The following is a 12,817-nucleotide window of genomic DNA, read 5'->3' as shown; positions in this document are numbered from 1 at the left end:
GTGTCATTGGTCGCTAATGGATTAAACGCTCCGTGGCGAACAGAGAAAATGTTCTTCGTCGTTCCGTTACATGAAAAATTCATCGTGTTCGAACTGTTCGTGATCGTAGATTGTGTGGTCGATTTTCCCTTAAAGGTATATTTCAATTACGATGGATCAAGAATTTTTGGGGATTAAGATCGAAGTTGGAGCGATTCGATGAGTTTTAATCAATCAAATTAGATGGAAGTGCAGAATTGATATTGGCAAGAGCTTTCGTTCTCTCTGACGCAAATATTCTGGCCTTCTTTCTAGTTGATGATTTTAACCCTCAACTGGTACTGTTGGATTGTATGACGCTTTGGATTATATTTCAGTTAAGTGCTACTGTCCTCGAATTTTTGTGCCACGATCTCACTCTTGCTTCCGACAAACAAATGTACTTCATCGCAAATATTCCAAAATATTTTCAAATATCGCCTTAAATTTGTTGAAATTAATCTTTTCTAGATCTAATCTGTTTAATATATTTTAAATAAGTGGAGCTAAACAATGAGAATGAGAGATAATTTAAGAGGTTAATTTGTGCTTGCTAAGGCCCGCTTCTTAAGAACCATCGTCTCGTTAGATTCACCTTGACCTTATACTTCTTTCCCATTGGTTCGGCCACAATGCCCATGCTTCTGTATCATTAAATAAATCGTTTGCTTGTATGAAACTCTTCTTCCCTAATTTTTCTACATTCCTCTTTTTTTTTTTTTTTTATCAAAAGATACAGATCCAATTTTGAAGAAAACAGTTGGATTAAAGTCAAGGACATTGTCTAACTTCCTTGTAAATTAGTCAATGGAAATGTATCTATTAAGCGGAATTGAATAAATGTTTTTTATCTCTGTGTTCAGAATTTATTTTGAACTGGGACGGTCAGATTAATTAAAATTCTACGTTCTGTGTTCGTATTCGGCGATTAGTTCGGAATGAGCCGAAGCACGTGTTCTCTTTAGGTATCATCGAGAAACTTTCGAAGAAACAAATCATTCTTCGTGCTCTCTAATTATTCCGTTACGTTTACTCAAGAGATTACAATCGACACGTCGATTTCTTCGATCCCAAAAACTATGAAAAACAAATTTAGTTAATTATAGCTTTTTCACTTTACCTTTATCCCTTTTTAACTTTTTTACTTTACCATTTTACTAACCATTTTTACTTATAGCTGTTTTACTTAACTTTTTTATCCTTTTCGCTTTCTCACACCTTTTTTATTCTAACTTCATCACGCTTAACGGCTCATAATAAATACGCAAGCGATTCAATCATCGATCAATCACCATTTACCACTACACTTATTACCGCTAACCAACAAAACCGTGATCACTATTACAAAGAGAGAAATTTCGAAAGTCACATACGCGATATTCAAACGAGCCGAGGATCGTACAAATTTCATCGTTTTTTCGTCGATACACGCAAGGACGGTGATAGAAGCGGATCATAAGCTCGGGTCGATTGATCGTGTCATCTCCAACGCTTCTTCTCGCTGAAAGTGCGATACTCACAGACCTCTCTCTCTCTCTCTCCCTCCCTCTCTGTTTCCCACCTTATGTATAAAGTGTGTCCTGCGAGTTCTAACGGTCTTCTGCCTTGACCGAGTTGAGCGAGGTCCGTGTCAGATCTCCGTCTTGACTTTGACTCCGTTTTATCGTAAAAGTCATTTCCACGATCGTCGTTCGATCTTTCAATCGTGCCTCAAGATCCATGACAAAAAGGAAACTCTAGAATGAAACATGTAACCTACAAGATTTTGCTCGTTATTGTCGTATCTCGAGATTCACGACATATTGCTCGATCTCTCATCGACTTAGTGCTGACTAACTTTTGTTCCGAATGTCTTTTTGACAGATTGTCGAAAGTATCTGAAAAATCGTGGCGACTTTTATATCGAACGCCCCGTATATTAACCCCTTAACACAGAAAATTTTTCCTCGGCTTATTGTACAGACGACGACGTCTGTTTATAACAACAAATATAACGTAATATTGCACCTGTATAATATACTTTCTATAAGATATCGTAGCTTGAATCAAAATCAATGGATAACTCGATCGATATTATAATTACGTATATTACGTATATTCATTACGTACATAAATTAATATAATTACATATATATTCGCATACAATTTGGTTTATAAAAGTTTTCAAAAAACGTAACAGGCTCCATAATCGCTTATAATATACAAAGATCGTTTCAGAATGAATGATTGTAGTAGTCAAGAGGATCTGTCAACACGTGAATCGATGATAAAAAGAAAAGGACGAAATGAAAAATGAGAAAAATGGCACGGTAACACGGTATCGATCGTTTAGTCGAACAGACCATCTGTCTGTTTCTATCGCAGTCTTGGAGGTTTCCTCTTTCCACGATTGGCACCAGCCTCTTGGGCCGCCTCCAACTTACCTCGACGCGCGTGTTCTCGCGATGCTGCACCGTCGTGCCGTTCCTGAATCCTTAATGCGACCTTATCGAGGTCTTCCATGAGGCAAACCGGCCTCACACCGTACGAGGAAGTGCGGGAAACGGCCACGCGTGAGGTCGAACATCCTCCGGATGTTGTGTCCATACTGCTTTCTATTTTTTATTCTTTTAAGCACGTTGCCGCAATTTCTGTCACTTCTATACTACGATTGTCTTGCTATAGAAAGAAAGCTGTGTTGCCAGTAGGTGTCTGGTGGACAGGGTAAAGAGTACACGTCAAATTTTAATCAACAGGTTACGTATGCCAATGTTTTCTATATCGCTGTTTTTTTTTCTCTTTTTACTTATGATTCTATTAGTACAAATTAATTTCACTTCTTTCCCGCTATTTTAACCGAGATTCCAATATCAAAATCTAACACGTGATATTACATTGCATTTTAGATATTATATATTGCAATATTTATATATTTGCTCCCTTGCAAAATAATAATTCTGGCTTTGTACTCTTTTCTGTGTCGGAAAAATATTACTAACACAAGAAATACCTTTGAGGAACGTTTCATTTTCTAGAAATGGTATCACAGTCGGAGGCGAAAGAGTTACTTGTACGCGTTTCATCTCGAAGCACATAGTAAATCATGAAAAAGGTCCGATTGCCAACCAGTTCGATGATACCTCAATCGTATGTCTTAACCAAGGTACCGAGAAGCAGTTAAAAGTCAAGACACGTGATTTATATTTCGTTCGCGTCGGAATAACTCCAACGAAGCCGATGGTTGGTCGATTAAGTTTTTGCGGAGGATCGAGCCGTTGCTATCAGCGAATTGATACTCCCGCTGCTTTTACTTTGGACTACCGTTCACGGAGGAAATCTCTTCTGTGTGTATAAGAAGAGAGCGCGGCAAGAGTAATGGTCATGGTTTGTGAAATGAATTTACATAGCGTATCTAGAAAGAAACGTAATTGATAATATGCTGAGATGCAAAAACGTTTGGTAAACTTGTCAAAAGTGTATATTATCGGAAACTTTACTCAATGAAGGATACAACTTTAATAAAAGCCGAAATTGTCAAGCAATTGAAAGCAGATGGTGAAAGAAAAATTGATTGAAAAATTCCAAGATATCTTCTTTTCTCTATTGTAAAACGCATTTTCCCTAAATGTAGCTGGAAATTAAACAAAATACCGATATGTTTCGCAACGTATGTTGAAACAGATTAAACGGTTCGAAGTTTCGTAGTTTCAACTGGTCAAAACACGACCTGCCCAAATTTCACATTTCGCCGGCAACATACATATACACATACGTGTGTAAAGCTGTTTATTCTCCATAGGTAGCACAATGTGTAGCATAGGTGGTAGCTTCGTTCTATCGACCGAGCACAGCAGCTCGTCCCGTGACCTGACCTCGTCTGAACCCTCCATTCCGCTCTGCCTCGCTCTCTAACACAATCACCTAGTCCCTCTCCCTCTCCTCCGCCCTTCTGTCTGCATCTCTCTCTCTCTCTCTCTCTCTCTCTCTCTCTCTCTCAATTCGTCTCTGTCTGCCTTCACCCTACCAATCTCCTTCTCCTCCTCCTCTCTTCAACGGTGGTAGTTTCTTCTACCCTGCACAGTCACCATCTCCGCCACCTCTCTTTGCTCCTCCGCCACCGTTCTCCAACCGTACAAGAACCCTACCCGCCACTTTCTACACAATATTAGCGGCTAAACTGGAGCAACGCCCGAAACTCAAGCTCACACCCGTCCGACATCCGGTATATTTTGTCGATGAGCCTTAAAGAAGAAATATTCAGCGATGAACGAAGCTAACGGAAGAAACTAAACTTTCTTGTAGAATTTTCCGCGAAACTGTTAAACATAGGATTATTTATCTAATTCCTTCGTAAAACAAGACACATTTCTGCACTATATCCTTGCCTATTACGTGCTCTTCAATTTCTCGTAAATGTATAAAGATCCGTCATGATCACGGTGCTAATGGCTAAAATAAATTTGCGAGCTATACTGGTCATCGCCGATCCCATTTAACCGATCCTCGCCAATCGTACCGGTGTACGCTATAATTTAGAACAAGTTGGAAGTTAGAAGTTGAACACATCCTCCGTGGCCCGCAACCCCTTCACATTCGCTCTATTTGCACACTTTCGAGTCTCTGTGTCGATACCTTTCGTGCGTATCCTCGATCGAGCCGAACGACGAGCGTAAAAGGAGAAACGGAAACGCCGTGCTTCCTGCTGGTTTCCGACTGGTCAAACGTTAACAAAAATTTCTCTACCTCCTCCTCGTGCAATTACGTGGATTGTTAGCAACTGTTTGCAATTTCGTACATTCTTTTAGCTTTTTCGCGCTGCTTTTACATTTGATTCGATCGGATTCCATTTTGAGATTGGTTGTTGGTGGATTTATCATTGTTAGAGGAAGTGTGCTCATTTAAAGTAAACGCGTTTCGAAAGTTAAAACCAGACGATGGAAATTTCGAAAGCCGAGGACAAGGTTTGTGTGTTCACGGTCGTGTGAAATATATATTATCTTAACTTTGCCTCGACTTCCGCTGGGACATTATCGCTATGTTCCCCGTACGTGAGACATTTTCAATGATGAAACAAAATGTGTGACTTTATGATTAGACCACGTGTGTATGTGATTCGATCTGTAATGAATGTATGACACGTTGAAAGAACCAATAAAGAAAGATTAGACTTAATTTGAAATCGCACCTTTCTATGCCGTGTCTAACGCAAACACAAAATTTCTCTTCTTTTCGCCACGAACCAGAACCTAGGACCCCGATAATTAAACCTTCGGTCCCCATTCGAGTCTCTCCATCGACCTGTTCGCTCCGCAGATGGAAATTTCCAAGGATTCGTTTCCCCTTGGTCCTCGAGGGGACGTCGTATAAAATCTAGGGTGTCCGTTACATATACTCACGATTTTATACGTACTCGTCAAGCGAGGAAAGGGACGAGAAAAAAAAAGAAAAAAAGCAAACGAGAAGTCAGGATGGGGAAAGACGAGAACAACGAACGATGAATATGAAAGCTATTGGTTAAGATTATCTTTCTTTGTAAAATCTTGCGTAATGTCATGTAAAGTCGTAATTCAATCTGTAAAGAATATTTACGCATTGAGAATTGAAGATAATTGAAACAAAATCTCGTCGAAAGGTAACGTTTATTCATCTTCTTTTGTTCGGTCAAAACGTGGATGCTTGTTGACCAAAAATTTACGATCAGTCCGGTCGAACTTTCTCCGTTTTCCATTTCACGTATTCTTCGAGCAAAACCTCTCTCTCTCTCTCTCTCTCTCTCTCTCTCTCTCTCTCTTTCTCTCGTTTTCTCTGATTTCTTCCTTTTCTCGTTTCTTTCTTCCTTTTCGATTGGTGCATCTCTCTTCGGATTGGCTCGAGCTGCACCCTCTCTTTCTCGAGCAGCTTATTTGCGAGCGATGCCAGAATCTGAATTCATACGGGCCATTCGAGCATTATTATGCATTGTTACTGCTCGGAGCGACACGAAGGAGTCTGTGCTTTCAATGCATCCGGAGACCGTAGGCCTCGTATATAACGCGGACCGCCATGAGTGTCACGACAGGGATGAACAATGAGCCTTTACCATGCGGCTCTCCGCAATCCTCGCCCTCCCGTTGCGCCGCGAAAAACTTTCTAGGCTGTTTTCGCGATAAATTCCAAATACGACGGTCCATGTAGTGAGTTAATCCTGTGAGAGTTTGTTGATAATAATTCCTCTGACTTTTGTTTTATTTGATGTTTTGGAACGTTCGTGTGTTAAAATGGGCGTGTGGAATTAATAGAAAGATTTATTAGGTTGTATCAAATTTTTTATTTTTGCAACTTTTAGCTGTTTTTATTGTGAACTGAACTTGTGCGTTAAACTGTGGATTTGAGACTAGATCACACTTTTGTACGTCTTCAGTTTCTAGGATATTTATCATGAAATTAGATGACATCAAATTTTGTATTTCTGTATTTGTAGAATAATTATTAATTCTGAATCTTTTATCGTTTTTATTACTGCACTTTTGGGATTGAGCGTTCAGTTTACGTTGAATGTATATACCGAGGACTGAACTTTAAATGAACTTAATTTTGTATATCGAACACTTTTAGCATCTATGTATTAATTTTATTCGACCGAGATAAGTATAGACAATTATGTCCCAAGATTTTGCCAACCTCCTGCCATGCCATCCAATCCAAACATGAAAGACTAATTCATTCCTTCAATATCCATGACACAAATTGCACGCAGCATATAACTCGTTATTTCACGATTCTTTAGATCACCGCGAGAAACTCGTTACCATTTAGGTACCCGTAAAATTTAAAGCAAGTGCAAGCACTGCCAAGATCCAGATCTTTTATAATCGTTTGGTATAAAAGCAAACAAGTAAGTCAAGACGTACTCAAAATCCGAAGCCGTAAAGAAAGCTATGGCCACACAGAAAAACAACAAAGTCGTAATTCTCTGGCACGTTTCCTCGTGTTCATTCCATCCACGTTCGTTTAATTCCACAAGCCTCGTATTTTCATTTGCAGCGCATAAAGTCGTCGTTGGCCCGAGGCTATCTTCCAACGAATGGTGTTAATTTAATTATCCGTCCAGCAGCTGTCGTACCATTAAAATCGAAACAGGGGATAAAAAAAGATTAAAGAAAGAGATGAACGAGAGAGAAGAAGATAGGAAAATTGGATGATCCTTAACGATCGAAATTTCGCTCGAAGGTCCCGAGAATCGATGAAAATCGCACGTCGTTAATCTCTCGTCGTATATAAAATATACCGAAATGCTCGATCGTGCGCGTGTGGATGATAATGTAAATTAACGTTGCAAAGAAAGAGAAAAATAAGACGAGAAGAAGGGGAACCAGTGGAGCGCTATGCACCAGTTTTTATGGCGGACAGAGAAACAGCTGGACCGTACAGGCGAAAGCCCATTCCATCTCGAAACCGAAATCCCTCCACCTCGACTTTTCTTAAACACTTCGTTCTTCCAACGAAAGACCTCTCTAGGTAGTCAACAAATTTTTCCGAAAGTGTTTTGATTCGTTCGAAACTAACAACACGTCCTATGTATTTTGGAAAATAATTGATGCTCCATAATTAATAATAGCTAAATCGATCATACGATATTCGGTATTTATCACTGAATGGAAAATAAGTTAAAGTTAAAATACAAATTGCAGTGGCTTCTTAGGTTGTCTTATAATTCGATCTTATCTTTAATGGATTAAATAAAATATCGCTGAATATTTTAGTCCAGTTTTAATTCACTCAGTTTTTGAATATTTAATAGGGGACGACTCTGAAGAAGAGGGCGCAATGAACTTTTAAATTTAATATTATTAATTTTGCTAAATTTAAATGTAATAGAATATTTATAAAAATAATACGAGATGACTTTGATATTATAACAGTAAAAGATAGGAAAAGTATTCTCATTTCCACCATTTTATAATATAATAATACGTCGATAACGCATTACAATGTTGGTGATAGAAGATCGATACAGCCATGAAACTCTTCTGAAACCCGTCGCCCGTGGGCTTACAGAATCAGTCTATTAGAAATCGGCCAAATAAACGCATTTGGAAGCGAAGAGCAACGATCACTCGGTCGCTACCGTACTGACGTAACTGCGAATTAATTCAGTTCAAGCAACAGGCTCGTGCCAGCGTTGCCATAAGAAAGTTAAGTGACCTGTATCAAGTACCTTTTCTCTCCACCAAACACCTCGAAAAATTGGTCCAAATATTTTCGTATCGACACTTTGATCAATTAAGGTAATTTTAATTTTATTATATGCGAGTATCCCTTGGTTTATAGCGTCAAATATAATCGCGATATTTAAGTTATTAATGTGATACAACATAATCCCTGAAATTAGTTTGAAATTTTATTCATAATTACTTTCAACACGAAGAGACACGTATAAAAATATAAAATATCTTATTTGTTTATAAGTATCTTTTCGTGTGACAAAGTCGCATCGAGCCGAGGATAATCGTTTGAACCACTAGAACCCCTTTAGGATTATTCACGGAGAGCAAATAACGATTAAAGGGAATGAAAGAAGAGCTTGCTTTGGTCGGTTTGAACTGGTCAAGAGACGCAATTGGTCGAAAGGAACAGACGGCACTCACGGGACAAGAAAGTATCTCTTTTACGACGGCAGCTGCCAGCACTCACGATTTCTCGAAGCAGACGTATATATCGTTTGAATTTAGCGTCGATCCTAGCGGCCGTTTACTAACTCGAAAGGTCCTTTGGGAAGTCGTGTCTCGTGAGAATTCTTCAACGAAATTTTAACAGGCATTTCCTCGTTGTGCCAGGGATAGGAATAAATTCTTGGACGACTTAAAAGTTTCGTGCAACTTTCGTGAAATTAGCGCGAGATTCTGGGACAATTAAGCAGCCTCGCTTTTCCTCGCTTTTCCTCGCTTTTAACACGTTCCAGTGAACGGTGTTACCAGTTACCGTTGTTGTTACTTTTCAAGGCTGATTAAAATTCTTTGGTAAGCATTATGCGTACCTTGTTATCAAAGAAAGTAATGGTTCTTTCGTAAAAGGTAATCTAATCTCTTTTAAAGATTGAGATATTATTACGGATGTTTGCAGATGCATATTACTAATATAATATTATGGCGTTTTTATCAGATTATTTTAAACGAACAGAAAGAATCAAGGAATGTCGGTAAAAGTAGAATCTGAAAAATCCATAGATTACGTTTTAATTATAAATTTCACAGTAACCTGTGACGATTGATTTTAGGATTTTTACCTTGACCAGGAATAATTTTAACCTGTTACATAAATCCCACGACCACACATGCCGATATTTTGTTCAATTTTCTGTTATCCAGCCTACGATATAGTCGAACATATTATCTGACGAATTACAACAAAATTAACGTGTACCTCGCAGTCATCCAATAAGATACGCGTACAATAAAATTTCAGTCGAATAACAAAAAAGCATTTACATAATTGCTAGAAAGGCGACCGATTTATCGACAAGTTGCGCACAGAGCAGAACACCGTTCGCCATGGTGGTTCATTTTTCACTGATTCCCCGTAGGCAGGAAATATCGTCACGACATGCAACGACAGACGTCGAGGAAGCGCCGACATGCAAAAGAAAAGCAAAAAAGAATGGAAAGTATAATAGAGTTTACATGGCACTCCTCGCGTGCTCTGGGGCGAATGAGACTCAGGGACGTTTTTTTAAGGGGGTCAAGGGGACCCCACGTCCCGGGGCCGTCTTTATTAACGTTGACCTCTCTTTTTTTCTCTCTAGCTCGAAATCGAAATTCTCAAAATTTCTTACAAAAATGTACCCCCGCTTATCCTAATGTGCAGACTTAAATTTCCGTTGAGAGTAATCGTTTATTCTTCTCATTTCCATCGTACGTTTACTGTTCTCTAATTCGTTCGTTGATAAGGGGTTATGCATTGTAGTTTGAATAGAACAAATCACAAGAGCAAAGATCCGTTTCAGAGATGGCCGACGCTCTGAGAAAGCTATTCGAGGCGTGACACTAATTTATGGACACGTTAGCAGCACGCGTATCAGCCAACGAGATCCGTGCAACCTTAAACTTGCATCCGTGCGTATGATTGCATAAAACTGCTGACTTTGCCGTAGTCACGAATGCGGTTAATGGAATATCATTGGTGACGTCGTAACACGTAGATACTGGCCTTTCCTGTTATAAATGTCAATTAAGTAATCAATTTATACACGGAGTTTTTTAACGTAAAATCTTACTTGTCGATTAACAATGTATTGTATATATAATATGATGCTGTAAGGGGGTGAAGTTAGGTCAGATTAGAGTTGCAATTACGAAAGAAAAGGGATATACGAAAAATATTTTTATTGTATACCTTGAAGATATTAAAGTAAACGTAATGATTCGTCTGACGAGGGAAATTTTTTTTTCTTTAATTACATGGTGATCTCCGTGTTACATTAGTTCACGAATACGGTATTCTCTTCACAATGTCACGACCGTCGTGCGTGATTCCGGCACGACGTCACGGTCCCATTGACACCAACCACAACCACCTTAAACACCCATAAAACATTTTCGTGACCTCTTTTTCGTGTAATTCGACGAACAGAGGCTTGTTCTCCATTTCCGGTGACATGAAAGCACCAATACACTCGGCACGCTCGAAAAAACCTTTCACACGTTCCGCCGATATATTGTGTGTACCGGTGAATTCGTAAACGATACCGCGGGTTTCATTACTGATTTGAATGCTCCCAGTATACGTGGAATCGAGAGCGGCATGAATAATTCCGTTCTATTATTCTGCCTTCTCGTAGTTCTACCGAAAATGCGTAAAAACTAGATAAATTACAATATTCTCCGCTTAATGGACACAACGTTATAAAAGAGGAAGTTTAAACATTCACGAGAAATTTAAACGCGCTGCGATACATAGAGTGTGCTCGTCATAATATTTGGAATATGAAACAAATCTGTGGTTATATCTACAACCATCCATAATCACCGATTGTTTTCGATCGTAAAAATACAATAGTTTTCGCACAAAGCGTATTAAACAGAACACGTGTTTATTTTTTGTAAAATCAATTTATTTGCTTGTACGACGATTTACGAATAGAGTGTAGTGTGTGGAACGATTCTCAACGCCCACATTGGGTACGTTTTATTAAATTTGTTTTTTTACGGCTTTTTACGGTATAATCTATACATAGCAGTACGTTCCAGAAACGGAAATATATTTTACACAATGGCCATACACGTGACTTTAATTGGAGGGAGAAATAATTGCCTCCACCTATGAAAGTGTGCAAGTGTTCCTACAAAACGCGTACGTTCCTGAATGCGGTTACATCAATGAGCGTAGCTTCTTAATGCTATTACTGTAATTTATGACCGCGCTATATCGTTTCCTCCTAGTGTATATACATACACATGCATTACCAGAGAATGGAAATATCGGAAGCATCATCGGTATTATTTTTGCGTGGCTGAATAAAGAACGTGACTCGGAAAAAGACGGTCGGGAGAAGAGTGTGTGAACTAGCTGAGGAAACCTTTCGAGAATACGTTACGTATGAGAACATAGTTCATATAATTTCGTAGCAGCATGCCAGAAAACTTGCATTGGCGAAGAGGAGCTTCCTGTAGGAGGGAGCCTTGGGTACCCGGCGGTGAACCATCGTTCTAGCGCGACACGAGGTCGCGAAAAGACACGAGCATCACCGAAGCTCAGTCGAACGCGGCCGAGACGTAACGAAAGCGTACGAGGCCGCAGCCACAGGGGTGGGGACTCGCGGACGCTCAGTAGCTGAGCTCAGTCGAGCCAGCGCCGTGATCGGAGTTGGAATAGTGACTGGCGAACTGTGTTCCGAGCAGGCGTATCCGCTCTCGGCGTTCTAGTCGCTCCTGTAATCACGCGTACACGAAATTAATTCGGTTCGGCTGGCAAACCGAGGTCGAATATTCGAATCAGTCGTCTCGTCTCTTGTTCGATCGTTTCTTTGGCTCCCGCCGTGTACTCCTCCTACAACTTCTCTGTCTTTCCCCGTCGTACACGCTCGATTCACCGACAGTTTAGTTGTCGCTGCTCGTTAACCGCCGTGATTGACTGTCGCGAAGGCCTTTTTTTACGGAGCCGCTACAGACATGGCAGTGAAAATGCGGTAGTGACAGTGGTACACTAGAGACAGGGATAAGAAGGGAATCCCTGACTGCGTTTTGTAGGCGCGAGGACGCCACGAGTTTACTCGAGAAAATCGAAGTGAACGAAATTACGGGGAGAGGCTCCTTGAAGCCCAGGGCCAGAAGTTATGACGAGCTCGTGTGTTCGAGGACGAGGAATTTACGCGCATGTGTCCAGTGGGATTTAGTGTCGGCGATAAACCATTCTTTCCAGATCTGGATACCTTGCTCTCGACACCTACGGGACCTGGATTATCTCATGTCAGGATGGCGCTGGCGCGGTACGTACTTTCCACTCTCAACACTCCGAACCTCGTCGTCATCGCGTTTAGGGTGGGTCTTTGCTCGGATGTATTTGTTTTTCCTCTTTCTCGTATCTCGTTCAATGTTATTAAGTGTTTTTATTGATCCAATACACGGTTCAACGTAGCCAAGCGTTATCGGTCCTCGTTATTTCGGGTTATTCATGGTTTATTTCGATAATATTATGCGTAATCGTATCATCGTGATAGGTCAAACACGTTGTGGTGGTCACCGGTGACCGGCATTTGTCTTTTCTCGCTATGGCTCTAATGGTCATCGACCACTGACGTTACTAAACTTTTCCCAACGATTGAAATATTAGATCAGTACCAATG

The 12,817-nt window shown here is 40.0% G+C and overlaps 3 protein-coding genes across 7 annotated transcripts in view; all 3 read left to right on the top strand.

Moving 5' to 3' along the window:
• The window catches only part of LOC138184248 (uncharacterized), an 83,927-nt gene that overhangs the window by 11,292 nt on the left and 59,818 nt on the right, over positions 1 to 12,817 (top strand). The gene's annotated exons all lie outside the window — the stretch shown is intronic.
• Orc2 (origin recognition complex subunit 2) overlaps positions 1 to 12,817 on the top strand; it is a 90,893-nt gene that overhangs the window by 76,500 nt on the left and 1,576 nt on the right. The window lies entirely within an intron of this gene.
• Positions 11,806 to 12,817, top strand: part of rdx (BTB/POZ and MATH domain-containing protein rdx) — a 44,520-nt gene continuing 43,508 nt past the window's right edge. For 4 of the 5 annotated variants that reach the window (XM_069122028.1, XM_069122027.1, XM_069122025.1 and 1 more), the window contains exon 1: positions 11,806 to 12,460. In XM_069122028.1, coding sequence (XP_068978129.1) covers positions 12,348 to 12,460 — 113 coding nt within the window. In that variant the 5' untranslated portion in view covers positions 11,806 to 12,347. The remainder of the gene's footprint in view (positions 12,461 to 12,817) is intronic. The other variant, XM_069122029.1, reaches the window with a different exon arrangement.

Source organism: Bombus flavifrons, chromosome 10 (assembly GCF_040668555.2).
Source record: "Bombus flavifrons isolate JBK064 chromosome 10, iyBomFlav1_principal, whole genome shotgun sequence".
Lineage (NCBI taxonomy): Eukaryota > Metazoa > Arthropoda > Insecta > Hymenoptera > Apidae > Bombus > Bombus flavifrons.
This window is presented reverse-complemented; position numbering and strand designations above follow the sequence as displayed.